Source organism: Podarcis gaigeae (assembly GCF_964106915.1).
Source record: "Podarcis gaigeae genome assembly, chromosome: 17".
Lineage (NCBI taxonomy): Eukaryota > Metazoa > Chordata > Lepidosauria > Squamata > Lacertidae > Podarcis > Podarcis gaigeae.
Window position 1 is genome coordinate 9956444 of NC_139694.1, and position 22710 is coordinate 9979153.

General features: G+C 46.1%; 1 protein-coding gene across 5 annotated transcripts in view; it reads right to left on the reverse strand.

Moving 5' to 3' along the window:
• CLCN1 (chloride voltage-gated channel 1) overlaps window positions 1–22710 on the reverse strand; it is a 111745-nt gene that overhangs the window by 64705 nt on the left and 24330 nt on the right. For 3 of the 5 annotated variants that reach the window (XR_014559329.1, XM_083718584.1, XM_083718585.1), the window contains exon 1: window positions 1845–2212. The exons of the other annotated variants lie outside the window; for them this stretch is intronic. Coding sequence is in view for 2 of the 3 variants with exons in the window: in XM_083718584.1 (XP_083574710.1) it covers window positions 1845–2033 (189 nt within the window). In the remaining variant the exon portion in view is untranslated. Of the gene's footprint in view, window positions 1–1844; window positions 2213–22710 lie in introns of those variants that run through there. 5 annotated transcript variants of the gene reach the window in all.

A 22710-nucleotide genomic window follows, 5' to 3' on the forward strand; every position in this document is an offset into this window, starting at 1 on the left:
AACAGAGAACAGACTGCAAGACACTCTTTATTGCCTCCCTCTCTCAGACATGCAAGTTGGACCCAGTAAAATCAATCCTCTAGAAATTGTTTATTTTTTCCCATGGGTCTCTCCCCTCACCCCCCAACCACCACCACAGACCATAAAAATCATGGTTCTAGTGTTTTCCAGCTTTGCCTTGGTATAAAACCATGGATCCAAGGAAGATCCTTATGAATCGACGTAACTTTGAAGGGAGTCTTTCAAAGTCACCATAAAATCATAACTCGCCTCTTTGTACACAGAGGTATCCTGTGATTTGTTGGTAATTTTGCTGCTATCCATCGAAGAGAATCCATACCAAACACTGGATCTGTGTTGTTTACTGTGCTATCTACTGATGTAAGCTTTAATCTGACAGTAGGGGGGTTGTATTTTTTTTTGGGGGGGGGAGACTGTAAAATTAAAAAAACCTCAAGGGATTCCATTTAAATTATACAGGATCCAAATTTTACCCATGCACCTTGGAAAAGCATAGTGTGTGCTTTGTGTGTCTATGTCTATTCTTTCAGTCTTTTTCTCCAAGAGGCTGACTCTTGGGATGGGGGAGAGAACTGACCAGAAAAGGTGGTACCCACAGTGGCGTAGCGTAGGTTGTCAGCACCCGGGGCAAGGCAAATAATTTGCGCCCCCTAACCTGTGGATTTGCGCCCCCTAACCCTAACCCCCAGATGTTGCGCCTGGTGCGGCCGGCCCCCCTGCACCCCCCATGCTACGCCACTGGGTACCCATGGCACTTGTTCAAAAATCCAAATGTGAAGTAGGCCCAAATTGGTTGGCGGCCCCTGGCCTAATCTATCGCACAGAATTGTTGTAAGGCAACAGCATCACTCTGCGCTTGTTGGACTGAGCTACAAATAACACACTAACAAGATCCTCAGAAGCAAAATACATCGACTTGATATAGAAAGGTGAAAGGACTGAACAGGCTGGTCTTTGCTGTGCATAACACCTATATCATTGACTACTTTATACTACGTTTTATTTTAGCATCTCAAGCCCACATTCTTACTTCCCACACAGAGAACTCCAATGTGGCCTGGTTCCCCTGACCAGCTCCTAAAACCACTACAGAGGACTGGCCATGTCAACCACACCCCATGTTAAAGCAAAATCCCAAAGTCTTCTACATCACAACCTTCCAAGTTCATAAACAACCTTTCCAAAATTCTGATACTGAATATATGTATGTAGAAAGAGTCTGGTGAAAGGCGGGTAATAATAATAATAATAATAATAATAATAATAATAATAATAATGGTCCCTGTACCAGATAAGATTGAACTGTGGCCCAGATGTTCAGGTCTGGACTTTCCTTCTGCACCATCTCCAAGGAATCCATTTGATTGCTGTGGGCGTCGTGGTAGAAATTACTAACAGTTCCATTCAATGTATTACAGTGAGACAGCCATCTTTCCCACATTATACATACAGTGGTACCTCAGGTTACATACGCTTCAGGTTACAGACTCTGCTAACCCAGAAATAGTGCTTCAGGTTAAGAACTTTGCTTCAGGATAAGAACAGAAATCGTGCTCCGGCGGCGCGGCGGCAGCAGGAGGCCCCATTAGCTAAAGTGGTGCTTCAGGTTAAGAACAGTTTCAGGTTAAGAACTGACCTCTGGAACGAATTAAGTACTTAACCTGAGGTACCATTGTACATGCCTCCTGGTTCACCTGGTGCTCAGCAAATTGTAAGCAAAAAATTGTTAGGAAATTTTTTAGCCTGCCCTCAGGACCAGCACGCATGTGGTGGGCTCCGTTCTGACACATCCGCCTATGATTATTCCATAACATCCACCCTACCTGCACGTGGTTGAGGGCCTTCTCTTGGTACTGCACGCCGTCCCCAGTTCCCCCGGTCTCGTGCCCCGCCTCGGATGGGATCCCATAACTGGTGCAATTTTCATAGTGCATGTAGTCGTACTGGGGGGCACCGCCCCACAACGCTGGGCCCTTCTTGGCGTCATCCGCCTTGTGCTCCGAATGCTCCATTGCGCTATACTCGACTTCTTCTGAGCTGGGACACGGGTGCTGCAGGACGAACGCCGAGCCCCACAAGCTGTTTGGCCCAAGGCATGGCCTCTTGTCTGCCGACCTCTCCTTCCCTATCCCTTATGTCTTTCTCACTTTCTTCTCTTCCTAGCCCCCAAAGGCGTCTGGGGTAGTGATAGCTGGGTTTAACTATATTTAGAACAACCTTCTTCTGTCACATGACCCCCCCCCCCCACCAAAGCCACATCTGATCTGAGCAAGAGGCATTAACTCGGCCTGGATTGAATATCAGGTGTGTGACAGGAGGGAACCCTGAAGGAGCGGGGGTGGGGAGCAGAAGGCAGCAATGAGGGAGATAGGAAGAAGCAGCCAAGCAATGCAAAGCTGGCAGGATGGAAGTGAAGCACACAGAGTTCTCCTCTTGTTCACGGTAGCCAGTCTTCCCCTTTGCATATTTACGTATTCATACGCTAGGATATGCATTGGTATTAGCAGTTCATTATGTCGGCTCCTAAAGTCCAAATAACAGCACAGCTAACGCATACCCTCCAGCATTTCTCCAATGAAAATAAGGAAACTCTATTCTGTTATCATTATCATCATCATCATCATACCCCACCCATCTGACTGGGTTCCCCCAGCCACTCTGGGTAACTTCCAACATCTATAAAAACATAATAAAACATTAAAAACCTCCCTATACAAGGTTGCCTTCAAATATCTTCTAAAAAAGCATGGGTAGGCAAACTAAGGCCCGGGGGCCGGATCCGGCCCGATTGCCTTCTCAATCCGGCCTGCAAACTGTCCAAGAATCAGCGTGTTTTTACATGAGTAGAATGTGTGCTTTTATTTAAAATGCATCTCTGGGGTATTTGTGGGGCATAGGAATTCATTCATTCCCCCCCCCCCCAAAAAAAAAATATAGTCCGGCCCCCCACAACGTCTGAGGGACAGTGGACCGGCCCCCTGAAAAAGTTTGCTGACCCCTGTTCTAAAGGTTGCATAGTTACTTCATCTTCTTGGCTCAGGGGTCGTATAACTCTATACCCACCAACATTTCTCTGATGAAAATAAGGACATCCTAAGGAAAAGCCTTCCAGGATCAAATCAGAAACATGGAAGGCTTCTGTAAATTTGGGACTGTTCCTGGAAAATGAGGATACTTGAAGGGTCTGCTAACGGCACCTTCACACAATGATACCCACTTGAACCGGTCATGGCTGCCCCCCCCCCAAAAAAAATTCTGAGAGCTGTAGTCTATTGCAAGGGTGCTGGGAGTTGCTAGGAGACCTCTAGGGACCTCCCAGAACTACTGTTTCCAGAATGATGTAACAACAATCAATCCCTCTTCACAGGGAACTCTGGGAAGTGTAGCTCTGCGTTTCAGATGTATAGGGCTGGATTCCACGAACGCAGTTCACTTGTGCAAGTCAGCTGAAGGTTTCCAGCTAGAGGAGGAACAGGGCTTTCTCCCCACCTCACCCCACACAGCCCCATGCTTCCTCTAAGTCTGCTCTCGAGGGTCATGACAACAACTAGAGAATGGATAACATTTAAGAATTATGTACAACTTTATTGTACAAATAGCTCCATATTAGCAGAAACTGAGTGATATTTGTAAAGAAAAAGATCAAAGGAATGTCTACAAAGCAGAAAGAAATGATATTATATAATGTAAACCTGTGTAGAAAAAGAATGTTATATCAAACAGTGTAATGAGAAGGGTGGGGAGGATTGGGTCGATGAGTACTTTTACTATGTAAATAATTTTGCCTTTTTTTTCTTTGTTTCTTATTTTTGTTACTCCTTTATTATTATTTTATTGCTTTATAAAGTTTCTATTTTATATAATTTCCTTTTTTTCTACCTGTTAAGAGATAGTACATAATGTTTGTATAGACATGCACATTTTTTAATCAATAAAGAATATTTTTTAAAACAAACAAACAAACAAACAAACTCCAGTGCATTTGTGCAAGTCAGTTCAGGTTTCCAGCTAGAGGAGGAACAGGGCTTTCTTCCCAACCCACCCCACCCCACACATCCCCATGCTTCCTCTAAGTCTGCTCTGGAGGGTCATGAGAACCCCCACAAAACTGCACGGGGGGAGGAGAGGGAATATTGTTTTATCTAACAAGCAGAAATGTTTGCGCTGATGAAACAATCAAATCAGAGCAGGGTTGAATTCCACGCATGGTGTGTAACGCAGCCAGTGGCATAGCGTGGGGGGTGCAGGGGGGCCGGCCGCACCGGGCGGAACATCTGGGGGTTAGGGTTAGGGGGCGCAAATCCATGGGTTAGGGGGCGCAAATCCACGGGTTAGGGGGTGCAAATTACTTGCCTTGCCCCGGGTGCTGACAACCCACGCTACGCCACTGAACGCAGCTCTAGTTCCTGCTAAAATAATAACTAAACTGAACTGTCATGACAGGATCCTCAAAGATACATTTTTGAAAGCGAGGTTACCTGAATTTTGCTTGACATTATTAAAACCTGTCGGCACTTCGCATCCTGAGTTTGCTAATGAAGCAATGCCTGTGCTACTGCCATTTGGTAGCACATACATTTTGCAAAACAGGCTTTTCAGCAATGACTGCTATGAAGAGAAAATGCAACGGCAGGCCGTAGATCAATAATGATCTGAGACCGAGTCTGACACCCATCAAAACCTCACATTGACCTACGCATTGGCAAAATGCAATGTTCCACTGATACTTTCCCAAATAGGCTTCACAGTGGTACCTCAGGTTACATACGCTTCAGGTTACAGACTCCGCTAGCCCAGAAATAGTTCTTCAGGTTAAGAACTTTGCTTCAGGATAAGAACAGAAATCATGCTCCAGCGGCGCAGCGGCAGCGGGAGGCCCCATTAGCTAAAGTGGTGCTTCAGGTTAAGAACAGTTTCAGGTTAAGTACAGACCTCCAGAACGAATTAAGTACTTAACCCGAGGTACCACTGTATTATGAATAAAACTATTTAAAATATTCATATTTGTGTAGCTGTATGTTCTTAGAATAAATGTTTATCGCTTATGAAGAAATATCATGCAATAAGATAATTGGTGTTCTTACACACACACCCCAAACAAGTGTGATTAACTTTGCCTTCCACTGATCCATGCAATCGGCTTTGTGTTTCCAACTCAAGACTCATTGAAGAACATCTCATCCAGTTCAATCTTTGAAAAACAGCTTTGAAAAACTTTTTCATATTCTCCAGTGTGCTACCCTTGCCGTTGTGGCGGCATGGGGTTGCTGTTCTGTGATTGGACTTACGCTACTTGTTGAACGGTTCATTTATCCAGTCTGTATAACATTTACTGCACATGTAACTTGTTAAGATACAGTTGTACATTTATCCACTCCATGTTTACAGCATCTTTGTCTTACACATGGCACCTTAGTATGTTTGTTGTTTGAATAGTTACAAGTCTATCTCTTTTCCTAGCTATTATTCTAGTAAATTTGATTTTATACTTATAAGCCAGTTTGTGGTGTTGTTGTTTCATAGTACTATAAATACATCATCAAATTCCACATATAAAAGGAGAATTCTTTGCTTGCATACTTCAAGCAGTATTTTTACTTTCTTTGCTTTTAAATTGTTCTTAACTTGTTTACACTATTTTGTACGGGTTTTTGTTTAATGTTGTAAACAACTTTAGATATATTTTTATGATCTAGAAGTCTATAAATATTTTTATAAATAAAGAAAAGAAAAACAATATTAATGGTTATGAAATAGCCATACCTGCAGTTAAAACGTATGAAACTGATGGCTGCCAAGGACGTAAGGTCCAAAATTCACAGGACAACAAACTGATGGGTCACCACACCAAAAAGGCTAGGAAACGCTGAGGTAGAGTATTGATTGTCAGAATGCCACTATCCACCCAGTCCCCAGACTCTATGGTTCTATGCTTAAAGGAGCAGCACATGTTCTGTTAAGTTGTGGGTGAACATATCAGACAACACAGCGATTCTTCAAACAGCTCTTGTTTATTCACAGGCCAGAACAGAACTGAACTAAAGGGTTCAGCCAGCCTGCTTATATAGAGCTCCACTAGAACGCAACAGTAACCATTTTCTGTAACTATCCAATCACTGAACGTCACTTTCAATCCCTTATTTGCATATGTGGACCTGAGTGAAAACTATCTACAGTATCCCCCTACTGGCCCAGGGTGAGAACTTCGGTACATAACATGTTCCTTGCTGCTTCTTTAAACCCATAGGTGTACCCCTATGGGTACAACTGACCCCAGAGCTGTTGTCTAGCGCTGGCTTCCCCAGCATAGACTTTCCCCCCTTCTCATTCTGTTTTCTATTATATACACTTCTATCTGCAGCAGCTGAGAAGGGACCTGCTCACTTATTTGCTTAGCTGTGAGAAGAATGAAGGGCACATTTTTTCCACCCTGATGGCCCACTGACAGCTCTTGAACCTGCTCATGACTTGGCCTGTCTGTAAACAAGACGGCTCTTACAAGGGCAATTAATAGGAAGAAAAGAGGAAGTGAGTGTGAGACCCCCAGATCATATTCCAAGCAGGAATTGTGTGCAAGGAAGAAGACCCCTCTGCCAATGAGCAATTTTCAGCACCTCTTTTTTATCTCCTGATCCCAAAGAGAGTATGACACAATGACAGTCGCAGCACCAGGGGGAGAAAAATTGTAGCAGGGGCATAGGGGGAGAAAAATACATTTTTGTGCCAGTGAATTTGGTCGCCACGTGTTCAGTGGAGGGATAAAGATTTTGGGGCATTTTTCCTGCAGGAATACTTGTCTCCTGTTCATCCTCCCCCACTTGCCCCTCTGATGCTGTCTATGCATAAACAGCAAAACTTCCAACAACTGGTTAGAAGCTGATTGACACTAAAGTGATTTACACTAAAGTGACAATAATTTCTGCTTCCCGGTTTGCTAACAGCAGCAACAACAAAATACCCCCCCCCCCCACACACACAAATACTCTGAAATGAAGAAAACTTGGGGTGACCTGTGGATTTTTTGCATGGAAGGAACGTGGGCTCCATTCAGTACCAATACAGTGGTACCTTGGTTCTCAGATGCTTTGGTACTCAAACAACTTGGAACCCAGACACTGCAAACCTGGAAGTAAATGTTCCGGTTTGTGAACTTTTTTCGGAACTCGAATGTGCTCCATTTTGAGTGTTATGCTTCCGATTTGAGTGCCACACTTCCGTTTTGAGTCTTACGCTGAGTTTTTTGCTATTTATTTTGCATTTTTGTTTTTGCAGCACTTTTTTTGTGTGTGACTGTATGGAACCCAGTTCAGCTACTGATTGATTGATTGTGTGACTGCAGTACATTGTTTATTGCTTTCATTTTATGGATTGATGGTATCGTTAGATAGTAAAATTCATGTTAAATTGCTGTTTTAAGGGTTGTTTTTAAAAGTCTGGAATGGATTAATCCATTTTGCACTACTTTCTACGGGAAAGCGCGCCTTGGTTTTGGAACACTTTGGTTTTAGAATGGACTTACGGAACGGATTAAGCTTGAGAACCAAGGTACCATTGTATTCAAAACAAATTCCTGGGATCGGAAGACTTTTAATTTCAAGTGCACACCTTCTGCAACTGGCTCTGGTTGGTGGGTCTCACAAGGAGAGTGGAGCCTGCCATCCTGTAGTCTGCTCATCATAGCTGTCAAGTGTCCCTTATTTGAAGGGACAGTCCCTTATTCCAGCGCCATGTCCCACTGCTGTCCCTTATTGATGGATGTCCCTTAAATGTCCCTTAAATGATGTCCCTTAAATTTCAAAGGAAGCAGCTCCTCTCCCTCCCTCCCTGCCGGCCAGAGAGGAGAGAGGCTCCAACTGCGTTGCTTGGCTGTGTTGCTCACCCAATAAGAAGTCTAAGAACGACTGGGGGGGTGGAGCTTGCATGCCTTGTATGTGGCTAGTTAATGCAAGCTGAGGGGGTTTTTGAATGCTAGACGCCATTTTGTTGCATGTGCTACTGCAAACTTTGCAGTGCAAAGCCAGGCCGGGGAGCCATCTTAAGTTGAGGCTGCATAGGCCTTGTGGTGCATGTGATTGAGATTCTAGTCAGTTGAGCCTCTGGTTACAAAGTTGGTTGGACAGTGTTCTTGAAGCTACCAGCATGAGTTTGACCAGACTGCAGGAGGACAGGAAGACTGGAGTGCCTGGAACAGGTGAGGCTGCAGGTCTCTTATTTTGGCTGCTGGTCCCTTATTTTCAAGGCTGCTGGTCCCTTATTTTTCAAATCTGTAAGTTGACAGCTATGCTGCCCATCCCTGTTTTAAAATACAGTAAGGCAGCTTTTCAGCTGCACACTAATGAGGCTTAAATATACAGAACCAACTAATTAAAATATGTTAAATACTCAAGGTGTTGGTAATCTGCTGTTTGCTTTGTGTATACATCTGATTCAAACACTATCCATCCATATACTCTCAGCAGAAAAACATTCGCACTGCAGTTCAAATATTAACACATACTGTGGCAAATACTAATTTTTTGACATGAATGTTGCTGTTTCTGAGATTTGCAAAAAACAAAAACAAAAAACCCTGCGTTTCACTCCACATATTTTTCACACTTGTTTGTAGCTTCTTCAATGCCACTTTTTTTTTACTTGAAAGGGTTTCTTCACTATATGATCCCAGCCAATCACATCTGGAATATAATGACAGTAGCGAACCATATACAGTGGTACCTCTGGTTGTGAACGGGATCCGTTCCGGAGGCCCATTAGCAACATGAAAAGAATGCAACCCACAGTGGCGCGTCTGCGCACGTGCGGGTTGCGATTCGCCGCTTCTGCGCATACGTGTGACGTCATTTTGCGCTTCTGCGCATGCGCGAGCGACAAAACCCGGAAGTAACCCTTTCCGGTACTTCTGGGTCGCCGTGAGACATAACCTGAAAGAACGTAACATGAAGCAGACGTAACATGAGGTATGACTGCAGCCAGACAGATCTGACTATGTGTTGACAAAGCCACTTCCGACCTCGGGAGGAGGTGGTGTTATGGGCTTCATGCCCCCAACACTGCCCTGCGCGATCTGGGGAATCCTCTGCCGCGTCATCCCCCTGGCCAGCCAATCGGCCGCATTTAGGGCAGGCACGGCAGAGGACCTTCCTCTTTGGCCGCCGCTCAGCTGGGTGAATTTCCCACTCACCCGCCCTTCAAGGCTTCTCCTTTGACCTTGCTATGGACCTCGGTTGGTCGCCGTCAAGGGGCCTGGTAGGAATTTTTCCACTTGGCAAATTGGCACCAGCCACTTGGTTTTTCACCTACCTCGTAGCAAATCATCACAACTTCCTCGGTTTGGCGGTTAGGCATTGGTAGGGGTATTGTTATGTAGATCAATGGGGGGGAGCGCCATCACCTCCCCCGGTTAGTGAAGGGTAGTCCGGTAAAGGATTACGAGGGGCGTGGCCCCGTCAGAAGCCTATGGAGGCCAGCGCCCAAGGCACGCCTCCAAGCTGTGACCCTGGGGGGAGTGCCTAGTTGATGTGCCTCAGCAGGGCTCCCCCTGCTGGTGTTAACCCTTCCCGGCCTTCAGGCAAACAGACTGAAGCCGGATAGTCGATTAGGACCAATGCCTAAGCCAATACCGCTCATCACCTGTAACCAATAAAGTTGTGGCCAATTTTAGCCCATTAACCTAAATACCAGTGTCTTGTGTCTTTATTTCTATTGGTGGGAGGCAGGAACTCGCCACGCAACACTGATGGCAAATAAAGTCTTCTCAACGCCATCGTTTACAGTGTGCATGTGTGTGGTGAGGGATCATATCCCTATAGCCCAGACAACTGGGGTGATGCTCAGGCTCCAGCAGTTCCATTGCCTGCTTTGTGGCATCACTTTCACCCTAAACCAGCTCTCGTTGCATGTAGTAAGTCATGCATGACTAGCTAGGCTGAAATGTGGGTAGAGATCTACATCTAGATGAGTTGCCGATTGCTCATCCCATTGAAATTAATGCAGTGTGGATGGATTATAATAACCATATTTGAACGTGCATCTCTCTACATCACATTATGCACTTGTATGCGCACTCTGATGTGAATCTGAATGTGCCTCCTTCTCCACATTCAGTTCCAACTAGTCAGCTGCATATGATTGGACAAAGTGCTACATTTGCAAACAGTTTTGCCTCTTTTCACAAAGGACTGGGGTGGGGGTTGGGAATCACCAAATAGGGAGGTCATCTTTCACACGGGACAAAAATGTTCACCAGACATCACTCACTTCTCCTTTTGGCACACCACTAATACACACACAAAAAGAGAGAGAGAGAGAAAATTTGCATTTCAAAGAATCAAAGAATTGTAGAATTCGAAGGGACCCTGAGGATCATCTAGTCCAACTCTCTGCAATGCAGAAATATGCCATATTTCTAGAAGCATCTTTTTGGATAATGAAACTCAAAGTTGTTGAGAAATGAAATGAAACTCAGTATCAATTATATTAAAGCAGTTAAGACACTTCCATGTAACCTAGAAAGCTGAAATATTTTATGCATGTGGCCCAAAGTGCTCCGATTACTGGTAAAATCTGAAAATGGGAGTGATTGCACACAGGGACCTAATACCACATTCTTGCGATATCACAAACTGGCCATTGAGATATCAGGATGTTTCAATTTATAACGTTTTCTTGATAAACAGAAAGAGAATATGAATGGGGGACATGGGTTGACTGGCATATTGGTGCCACTAATGTCATGTGGATGTTGGAAGAAAAGAAAAAAAACTTCTATGCATGAGCAGTACTGATCTCACAATATCAGTCTAATTCCCCCTTGCCTTTGACACCTGAAATGCCTATCTTAGGACCCAACCTATTCTCTTGACTGCAGCTTGTTTTTAACTGTCTTTAATATTGTATTTTAAAAATTGTTGAAACCCACTCCAGGACTTTATGGCAAAGGACAGGAAAGAAATCTAAACAATACACTGACAACAACCACTCACATGGAAATGACGTGGTATCCTTGTGCACGTCTCCCTCAGAATTAGGATGGTCTTGTGTCTTACTCTACAGAGGGCTCTCAGAGGACAGACATCTATCTGAAAGTGTCCTTAGTCTGAGGGCTCTCCAATCCAAGTCTGGTTTGAAGATAAGGAACCATAAAACAGGAGAACTGATGTTGCTCATTGACAGCTAAATATACCAAGAGAAAAGCCCACCAAGAACTCAGGCCAATGTAAGTTTCAATAGTGGGAGGGGGCCCTACTCGCAAATCAATAGTCAATTTTAACAAAAATAATCCATTCAACGGTATGTATTCTGACAAGGATTACAAACTCAAATAGAGATTACAAACTTTTCTCTTGGTATATTTAATAACAAGAACTCCAACTTATTTAACGTTAGCTCATTGACAGTTGGCAGATTTTAGTCATTGGAGCAAGCATACAAGACGCCTGGTGTTTTCCCCACTGTGATCAGATGTACAGTGGTACCTCGGGTTAAGTACTTAATTCGTTCTGGAGGTCTGTTCTTAACCTGAAACTGTTCTTAACCTGAAGCACCACTTTAGCTAATGGGGCCTCCTGCTGCCGCTGCACGATTTCTGTTCTCATCCTGAAGCAAAGTTCTTAACTTGAAGCACTATTTCTGGGTTAGCAGAGTCTTTAACCTGAAGCGTATGTAACATGAGGTACCACTGTATTATATTTCTATTCAAATGGTAGTAATTATTTCAAAAACATGAGCCTATAGATATACATTTCCATATGCATATGTTATGCATATTTGTGTCCTCCCGCTCCCTTTTTCTTTTTCTTTTTGGCATTGCAAATCCTCTTCATGACTGGCCACCTCACTCAACATGACTGTTAAAAGTCCTTCCATATGACCAAAAAACATGAAATTGGTGCTCAAGTAAGACTTGTGTGCCTGTGATTAAAGAATGGGAGAGCCTTGAAAGGAAAGGAAAGGGGTGCAGGAGGTGGAGCTCACCTGAGGTGGATGTTTCTTCAGGGCAGCCATACCTGTACCTACCACTGCAGCCCAATTCTCCTTTCTTTCACCTGTTTCGCAGGCTGAAATTCAGGCTGCTCTAATATAGTGCCCGGCCTCTTACTCCTCCCCACCTTCAGGTCATCGGTTTCAGCATTATGGTGAAAACCCTGAGACTTCCCCTGGCAACCCCTGGCTCAGTGAGGAAAAGGAAAATATACAGATTGACCTTGGGTGCCAATGCCTCTCTCATAGTTCTGCCAAAGGGGAGATTTATCACCTCATATGCTACCACTATCTATCACTTGGGGGGAAGGATTAATTTTATGTTCCCCCCTCACTCACACCTATTTGTTTTCCTGCTCATTTGGGTTAGTAAGTGCCTCTTGTTCCCATCTAGAAGCTGCAGAATTAAAAGGTCTGTGATTTCCCAGGTATTCCTCTCCCTGGAGGATACTAAGGTGTTTGCTTGGGGTGGAAAGATGGCACTTTTATAGCATTGCAGCAGAGGTTTAGCATGGTGAGGATGATGGCAATGAAATCTGGCTGAGGCACAGAAAACAGGCATTATTTTTATCATCAGTGCTTTTTTTCTGGGGGGATGCAGGGGTACGCATACCCCTAAACATTTTGTGCATCTAGGTTTGGCCTCATTGAGGGGAAGTATTTCAATATGATGGGACGCAGGTGGCACTGTGGTCTAAACCACTGAGCCTCTTGTGCTTGCCGATCAGAAGGTCGGTGGTTCGAATCCCCGCAACAGGGGGAGCTCCCGTTGCTCAATCCCAGTTCCTGACAACCTAGCAGTTCGAAAGCACGTCAAAGTGCAAGTAGATAAATAGGTACTGCTCCGGCGGGAAGGTAAACGGCATTTCCATGCGCTGCTCTGGTTTCTCCAGAAGCGGCTTAGTCATGCTGGCCACATGACCCGGAAAAACTGTCTGCGGACAAATGCTGGCTCCTTCGGCCAGTAAAGCAAGATGAGCGCCGCAACCCCAGAGTCATTCGCAACTGGATTTAACTGTCAGGGGTCCTTTACCTTTTTATTTCAATATGAGTAGGAAAATGAGAGTACCCCTAAAAAAGTACTGATGTTGTTGTTGTTGTTCTTGTTATACATCAAGTAGTGCACAGAACAAGACCATCTCAGTCGAGATCCAAACTTTACAACTTCCACAAAACTGAGGTATTTTTGTATAAGAAGGCCCCAGACTTGTTACTGCCTGATTATTATGAATAGACCAATGCAGTTATATGTTTTGCTTTGACAGCTCACATTTCCCCCTCATCGACCATTTTATTTTAAAACCTTTTTCACTTTATTGGTTGCTTGTTTTGCTGCTGGTGTGGCTGCTTTTGCTAAGATTTGGATGGTGGGACACAGCCTGAAGTCCTGACACCACCTTGAACAGGGAGGCCTCTGTATTGTCTTCTGCTGTTTCTACATGAACTGGCGGTGATGTGAGTCAAATGAGTCAAATGATAAATCCAGCTTCCTTCTTGAGGTGGCCTGGGAGCCTGCACAGAATAGTAACTAAAAGCCTCCAGCCAGGCCACCTGTGATGGCCTGGGAATCTGATTCAGAGGCTGAACCGGAGGAATCCCAGCCTGCACAGGAGTCCCCGCCTCCAGGGCCGGCTGAACTGGGGCAGGGCCTTGATTCTGAAGTGCCTGCACCTGTGCTGAATCCTCAGGAGCAGGCACCAGGTGAATCCACTCTGGCTCCAGAGGTGGTTGAGGACTCAGTGCCTACAGGTGAGTCTCCCCCTGGGCCCAGTAACCCTTCAGCCTCTCCTGAACTGCAGAGGCTCAGGGCAGAGAGGCGAAGGGAACTGGTTTCTCCCAGGAGGAGTGCTCGCCTTAAGGCCAGGAGAGGCGGGTCTCCCGGGGGGCCGGGACTGCCCCTGGCCTCAGAGAAGATAAAGGCCAGTCAGCCCGGTCCCAGGTTGCGGGAGCAACGTCGTTGAAGAGCTGTTTCGGCCAGCATCCAGTCCTGTTCCCCCAGAGTTCCTGTCCTTGCCCGGCTTCTCACTGTGGACCCCGCTTCACCTGAGGAGGACTGTCTGCCGACCCTCAACTCAGGTCCTGGACCTCGCCCCACGGTAATCTCCCCCCTGGACCAGCACACCACCTCTTGGAGGACTTGTCCACACTTCCGCTTGTCCTGCATTTTCTCTGAGGAGGTTTTTCGTTTGCCCAGTCGCTTTGCTGCTGAATCGGAACAAACGTCAACCGTTGTTTTTTTTCTGTGGGTTGACATTTGTTCTGAATCAGCAGCAAACACCTTTCACTGGGGAAGTGGTGTGGCAAACGAAAGATCGCCCGAATCCATGTACAGTGGTACCTCAGGTTAAGAACTTAATTCGTTCCAGAGGTCCGTTCTTAACCTGAAACTGTTCTTACCTGAGGTACCACTTTAGCTGATGGGGCCTCCCGCTGTCGCCGTGCTGTGGCAGCGCAATTTCTGTTCTCATCCTGAAGCAAAGTTCTTAACCCGAGGTACTATTTCTGGGTTAGCGGAGTCTGTAACCTGAAGCGTCTCTAACCTGAAGCGTCTGTAACCCAAGGTACCACTGTATAGAAAACAGGAGCAAGGGAGAAACTTATTGGACTCAACCTTTCTAGGCATGGAGACAAGTGTAGTTTCAGAAGAGCCCTGAGTCAACTCTGCATGAGAGATGGGGGGTTGAATTGGACCTCCCTAAATCCACAGGTCTGAATCTCTGCCCACGTTGCCCAGACCCTAGTTCCAGCTATGAAGGTTTCAGTCCTGTCAGCTTTATTAAAACTGACATCCAGGGCACTTTCCCATGTCTTTTCAAAATAGATTTATCTTTTTTCCAGGTGGGCGCCATTGCCATTCTAAGAGAACAAGGGAGAGGTTCATAGTGAGCTCCAGCAGCGGCGTAGCGTGGGTTGTCAGCACCCGGGGCAAGGCAAGTAATTTGCGCCCCCTAACCCCTAACCTGCCGCCGCTGCCAGCTTCTTCTTGCTGCTGCCTGGTCTGGTCTGGTGTGGTTCTCTCCCGCGCTTAGCACTGCGCTGGGCGGCCGCTGCACTGTCCCTCCCCCAGATAGTCCCTCGCTCTCTCTCCGCACCGCATGCCTGGCACCCACCCCCTCCACAGTGGACGGCGACCCGGCGGCTCGGATCGGATTCGCACAGCCAGCACTGCAGTGAGAGAGAGTGAGTGAGCCAGGTAGGGGCAGAGAGCTGCGAGTGTGAGTGCGCCCCCCCCAGATGTTGCGCCCGGTGCGGCCGGGGCCCCCTGCACCCCCCACACTACGCCACTGTGCTCCAGCACCTCTTTTTCTAGAAAAATAGCACAGATTAAGCACAGATTAAGAAGTGGAAGAACATGCCCTGAATATTGGCTGGGTTATGCTCTGGAATGGGAGCCAAGGTAGGAATGAGCCCTATGGAAAAATAAACTGCTGTCCTTCTTCTGGCCCCTTCCCATAAGATGTATTTCCTTCCTTTGAGGCCGTTTACCTCTGTAATCCTATCTATTTACCTGGAACTAAGTGGGTCTTCCTTCTGAGTAGGCATGCATAGGATTTTGCCATAAGATTCTGAGATTTTGGCTCAAACTCCAACAGCTGTCAACCCTAGCTACATCTAAATTTATATGCAATATGTTTCCAGGGCCCAGAATAGCAGATGTAATAACGTGTGTTCTGCTGATAATGTTAGAGGGAAGACAGAGCAAAAGGAGAGAGAGAGAGAGATCCTGGATGTGAAGGAGAGAGAAAAGATTGCAGGATTGTTAATTAGGGGAGAAAGAGGAGGAGGAGGGGGAGAGCAAATGTGGCTCGATATTTTGATGTGACAGCCTGCCTGGGATGCCAGAAAGATATGTGAGAGATTATTTGAGAAGCAATAATCTGGGGCTGGGCTGTGTGGGAGGCTGCACATTTGCAAAATGTTCTTTTTGCAAGGGAGGGTTGGAATGGTGGACTGGATGAGGTCAGTGTGAGAAGGAAAAAAGACTGAGGGAAAGTATGAGGAATAGCATATGCTGGGATATCCACAGGGAAGAAGGGGTGGGATTGGGAGGAGGTGAGAAAAGACGGATTGGGGAGGTTTGCAGACAAAGGAATCAGGTGGAAATGAAAAAGCAAAAAAGGTGGAAACGCCAGAGGCATGTTAGAGAAAGAGGTCCATGAGACAAATACCAGAACACGGACTGAATTAATGCAAAAGCCTTGTCTGTTTATGAGTCACGATTACTACATTTTGTGAATATGAATGGTTCTCATAATGGAGACAAAAATGGGATTATTTCCAGACACAAATGATATAAAGGGTAAAAAAAAACCCAACTTAAAACAATTCATACAAAATAATTTATTAAACACCTATTTGATCTTTATGCTATATGACTTTGATATTGGAAATATTCCATACCAGTTGCAAAATTCAGTATATTTAGAATATCATATATTTATTTTTCTAGTCCTTATGCCTGTCAAGGCATGTTTAAAGTGTGTGGGCATTGACTGGTGAAAGGGATATCTGGGTGGTGTTTTCCCAATAGGGCAACGCTCCAGTGCCTCTCAGCTTTTTGCCCAGACCCAATGACCTATAAACATAAATGGCACTCCAGTCCTCTATAGAGCTAGCCATGCCTTAACTGAACCTTACCCAACCTTACCCAACATTGGGAGGGCATCAGGTTAAATAAGGTTGCCTTAGCCCACTGAAATCTATGGGCTTAGAAGTACCTTACCCTTAAGAGAACTGGGCTGACCATATATGCATAGTTGCTTGGTTCTGAATACCCTATGGAGAGAACACAGAGTCCAACTTTCCATGGCATAGAATTTTATTAATATTTTACGTTAACCTTGGGAACATGTAGCAGCTTCCAGAATTCATGTGCCATATTAAAATACATAGAAAAATCCAGTTCGATTGTTTTCTTCATTTCATTTTGGCAATTCCAACGTGATTTCTTCCTAAGGGATGTTAACTTAATACAGGCAGCACTGCATGGGTGTAGCCAAGGGGGAGGGGCAGCTGCCCCCCCCCCCCAAATGAATAAAAACACATAGCTAACTGAGGTTATGGCCCCTCCCCAACAAAAATCATGGCTATGCCCATGCAGCAATGCTACATGCGAGGTATCATTTAGGGCCCCTCAAGATGACTAATTGTTTGAACAGTCATCCTGATTTGCATGCAGAAAACTTACATGGAGGTTAGATCATGTCTAATCTGTTGTGATCCCCTTCATGGATCACTGCCTTGCCGTGGCGAAGGGGCTTGAATAACTCAGAGAAGCTATGAACTATGCCGAGCAGGGCACCCAAGATGGACAGGTCATAGTGGAGAGTTTTGACCAAACGTGATCCACCTGGAGCAGGAACCGGCAAGCCACTCCAGTATCCCTGCCAAGAAAACTCCATGGACAAAGACAACGTTTTGAATTACGGTGCTGGAGGAGACTCTTGAGAGTCCCATGGACTGCAAGAACATCAAACCTATCCATTCTGAAGGAAATCAGCCCTGAGTGCTCACAGGAAGGACAGATCGTGAAGCTGAGGCTCCAATACTGTCGCCACCTCATGAGAAGAGAAGACTCCCTGGAAAAGACCCTGATGTTGGGAAAGATGGAGGGCACAAGGAGAAGGGGACGACAGAGGACGAGATGGTTGGACAATGTTCTCGAAGCTACCAGCATGAGTCTGACCAAACTGTGGGAGGCAGTGGAAGACAGGAGTGCCTGGCGTGCTCTGGTCCATGGGGTCACGAAGAGTCAGACACGACTAAACCACTAAACAACAACAAATGAACGTTCACCCTGATTTGTTTGTGGGGTGCTTACATGTCTTCCCATCAGCTGTTTGTTCATCCCATACTTTTCAATGCATTACTGTCACTTTCCAAACTGCAAACAGTCTCTGTGCTGTCATTTTTAAATAGATTTGCTGCGCTAGGATGAAAGAGTTCCGTTAATCCACTTTAAGTGTGCAAACCTAAAGTTCTGCTCTGTGCTTGAATCCTGCAAAATAGTAACAGTCTGGAGGTGCTCTGCCTCTTGTAAATAAAGCATATGGAATTAAACCATAAATGTTTCCCAGAGTAATTAATCAAGGTTTTGAGTTTTGAGTCATCTGAAGGTAGCAGGTGTTCTGTCTGTTTTGTAAACGGAACAAGCCACTCCAGAACAGCACATACCCTGAAGACAGATCCCCTCCTAGCGCTCAGTCTCAGGAATCTCCGTAAGGGTACCTTTTAAAAAACGGTGCCAGGACTCTGAGGTTGCTACAGCCTTAAAATAACAGCTGCCTCCTGGAAGAGGGATCAGTTTCAACAGCTCTCTAATGAAAAGAAGAGGCAATTCATGAACAGTATCTTGCTATCCGCACAGCAAATCACAAACACAATCCGTTTGAATTTGGCTGTATCCTGCCACTGTGAAAGGAGTCTCTAAACTGCTCCAAGCTGTCCTTCCTCAATTGAGAGCATTTGGCTGTGTCGGCAGACACAGGTGACACAGAGAGTTTGTCTGTGGGCACCTTACAGCTTACTTTGCATTCAGTGCACTCCCCCTGCTAATTTTTGGAGCTAAGTACACATAGCAGTAGCTACTATCCATATTGATTGTGTAGTTTCTTGAGAAATACTGTTGCCTGATGCATTTTATACCCCTCTCCAGTGGCATAGCGTGGGTTGTCAACACCCGGGGCAAGGCAAGTAATTTGCGCCCCCTAACCCGTGGATTTGCGCCCCCTAACCCTAACTCCCAGATGTTGCGCCCGGTGCGGCCGGCCCCCCCTGCACCCCCCACGCTACGCCACTGCCCCTCTCAGAAGGTCAGTGGTTCGAATCCCCGTGACGGGGTGAGCTCCTGTTGCTCGGTCCCTGCTCCTGCCAACCTAGCAGTTCAAAATCACGTCAAAGTGCAAGTAGATAAATAGGTACCGCTCTGGTGGGAAGGTAAACGGCGTTTCCGTGCGCTGCTCTGGTTTGCCAGAAGCGGCTTCTTCATGCTGGCCACATGACATGGAAAAACTGGGGACAAACGTCAGTTCCCTCGTCCAGTAAAGCGAGATGAGTGCCACAACCCCAGAGTTGGCCATGACTGGACCTAATGGTCAGGGGTCCCTTTACCTTTTACAACCAGCTTCAGCCCAACAAGAAAAATTAAACCTCGCTGACGTCGTACTTAAGCCCGGTGTGTACATTTGATGCAGCATTTGCACATATGCAGGTGAGAGCTTAATGGGGGTGGGGAAACCAAAGCGATCATGCAGGTGAAGATAATCACCACCCGGCTCTCTAATGTGTACAGCAATGTGCAAATGAGACTCTAAACAAAATGGGGGGAGGGAAGGACTGTGCTGCATTTTAAGCTGGTAACATGTACAGTACAGTGGTACCTTGGGTTACAGACGCTTCAGGTTACAGACTCCTCTAACCCAGTAATAGTACCTCAGGTCAAGAACTTTGCTTCAGGGTGAGAACAGAAATTGCGCAGCAGCAGCAGGAGGCCCCATTAGCTAAAGTGGTAAAAGGTAAAGGTAAAGGGACCCCTGACCATTAGGTCCAGTCGTGACCGACTCTGGGGTTGCGGTGCTCATCTTGCTTTACTGGCCGAGGGAGCCGGTGTACAGCTTCCGGGTCATGTGGCCAGCATGACGAAGCCACTTCTGGCGAACCAGAGCAGCGCACGGAAACGCCGTTTACCTTTCCGCCAGAGCGGTACCTATTTATCTACTTGCACTTTGACGTGCTTTCGAACTGCTAGGTTGGCAGGAGCAGGGACCGAGCAACGGGAGCTCACCCCGTCGCGGGGATTCGAACTGAAGACTTTCTGATCGGCAAGTCCTAGGCTCTGTGGTTTAACCCACAGCGCCACCCGTGTCCCTTTTCTAAAGTGGTACCTCAGGTTAATAACAGTTTCAGGTTAAGAACGGACCTCCAGAACGAATTAATTTCTTAACCCAAGGTACCACTGTACATAGCCTTAATCTCTGATGCGCTTATAACTAAGGAAGACGAGGGGGTTGTAAGATGAGAGGAAAAGCTCTGGTTCACACCAGCCCTCTTGAGACATTATGCCCTCATGTGCCTACTGTCAGGATGGCCAATGTGATTTGCAGAAAAGTCTGGTTCTGGAAAGGAAAACTCATACTTTTTAATATAGAGATTGCACCCCGCTTTTAATGCAATATCCCCCGCACCCCTACCCTCCATATTCTGGCCCAGGAAACCCATTCAGGCCCTATCAAGTGTCTCTCTGTCCTTCCCACCTGCCCCTTGACTCTGCAGAGGAAAGAGCATGCCAGCTTCAGTGCCCAGCAGGTGGCTTCCCTCGGCCCTTGCTGGCTGTCCCTCACCCTCTGGGCTCACTGCAGCAGCCACAGTTTCTCAGCTGCATAATCTTTGCCAGCTTTTGGTTTTACGAGCTTTGCAGGGAAAGTGCCTGATGCGCCAAGCAATAAATTCAGAGCCAGCCGGAGCTCCCAGCGCTACCACAGTTTCAGCACAGCCTCGCAACACACGTCCTCACAGCCTCATTGCCGCTGCCCCTCCGAAACTGAAATCTCTCTCCCTCCCTCCCTCCCTCCCTCTCCCTCTCTCTCTCTCTCTCTCTCTCGCACACACACACACACACACACACTCTCCCAGGCTCCACAAGTGTCACAGTGTGTTTTGCTGTCATCCCCTTATCAGAGGCCGGTGACAGTTGTTTTACAAGACAAGTAGATTGCTTTGGCCTTGCCTGTGAGGGATTTATTACATTTGGCAGTCTTGGAAGTTGCTTCCTCCCTCCCTCATTTCTCACTTGCTGTGACATGATCGTTGGTAATTCCAACGTGGGAAGCAGCACAGACCTTTTTTATTATTATTTTAGCCCACTGGAGGCTAACCAGTTTCTGACCTTTCACGAGTCCCTATTTTCCAGATTTACAGAAGCCATCCCGGTTTCTGATTTGATCCCGGAATGTCCCACTTTTCCTTAGGATGCCCCTGTTTTCATCGGAGAAATGTTGGAGGGCGTGCAATTTGGGCAAGTGAGCTGCAGGGCCAGTCTGGTCCTTAAAGAAGGCTTGGTGGTGGGAAATCTGTTTAAATAAGGAGATGCCCCAAACACATCAAAATTGTGTGTGTGACCATTTTAACAGCAAAGAAATGTTTGTTGGCGAGGGGTGCATAAACTTCCCCAATCCACTGCTTACTTCCCCACAGCCTTCCCTTCCAAGTTCTTTTCTCTCAACTGAATACCTGTGAGGGATAGGAGCTTAAGTGAGGAGAATGGCACTTTGAAGGGCAGACTGCAGAAGAGATATGCTGTTGTTTGGGGTTCTGCCTTCCTTACCAAATTCGCTTTGCTATTAAAACTGGCCCCACTCCCTCTTTTTATGTGGCTGGGGCAGACATTTGAATTATTTTGCGTTTGGGCCAGGTTTGGGGAGTGTGTACCTGCTGGTTTTGCTGGAACAATGGCAGTCACATGCCCTTCAAAGACATTTCTTCAAAGAAATTAGGGATGTCCTATTCTATTATTATTATTACTATTACTATTATTATTATTATTATTATTATTATTATTATTATTATTATACCCCACTCTTTCTGATTGGTTTGCCTTAGCCCCTCTAGGTGGCTTCCAACATATATAACACATATAAAACATATATAAAAACATAATAAAACATCAAACATTTTAAAACTGCCCTATACTGCTTTCAAAGGTTGTATAGTTACTTATCTCCTTCGCTTGGGGGTCACATAAGTCCATAAAGGGTAAAGGTAAAGGGACCCCTGACCATTAAGTCCAGTCGCGGATGACTCTGGGGTTGTGGTGCTCATATCGCTTTACTGGCCGAGGGAGCCGGCGTTTGTCCACAGACAGTTTCCAGGTCATGTGGCCAGCATGACTAAGCCGCTTCTGGTGAACCAGAGCAGTGCACAGAAAAGCCATTTACCTTCCCGCTGGAGCGGTACCTATTTACTTGCACTTTGACATGCTTTTGAACTGCTAGGTTGGCAGGAACAGGGACCAAGCGACGGGAACGCACCCCAGCTTGGGGGTCACATAAATCCATACCCTCCAACATTTCTCCAATGAAAATACGGATGTTCTAAGGAAAAGCAGGTCATTCTGGGATCAAATCAGAAACTGGGGCAGCATTTGTAAATTTGGGACTATCCATGGAAAATAGGGACACTTGGAAGTTCTGCATTCAATACCAATGACCATAATATCTTCCTGGGTCCTTTGGTTGACATGGGCTGTGGAGCATTGTATTATGGTGGTTCTCATCATCCTTAAATGAATATTCCCAGGTGGTGCTGAGGTGGTGGTGGTGCTGAGGGACTTATTCTTGGCCCCCTGTACACTGGTCTGTGAGGTTCCTCAGGTCCTTATTTTGTCCCACATGTTTTAAAGCATGCAGTTGCCGCAAAACGGCATCTGTGGTTTTAAAGTTAGGTATCGCCAGTCTAGACAGGGCGGAGGTCCTGATGGTCAGTAGACAAAGTGATCCCAAACTGGGAGTACAATGTTCTCTAAATGTGGTGGCACACACCCTCTAAGGGATCAAGTTTGCAATTTTGGGATGCTTTTGAATACGACACTGATTTTGGATGTCCATGCTACTACTGTGGCCAGAAGTGCCTTTGCTTAGCTTCAGCTGGTGTGCCAACTGAGCCCCTCCTGGAGAAGATGGATTTGGTCACAATGACATTTACGGAACACCCTCC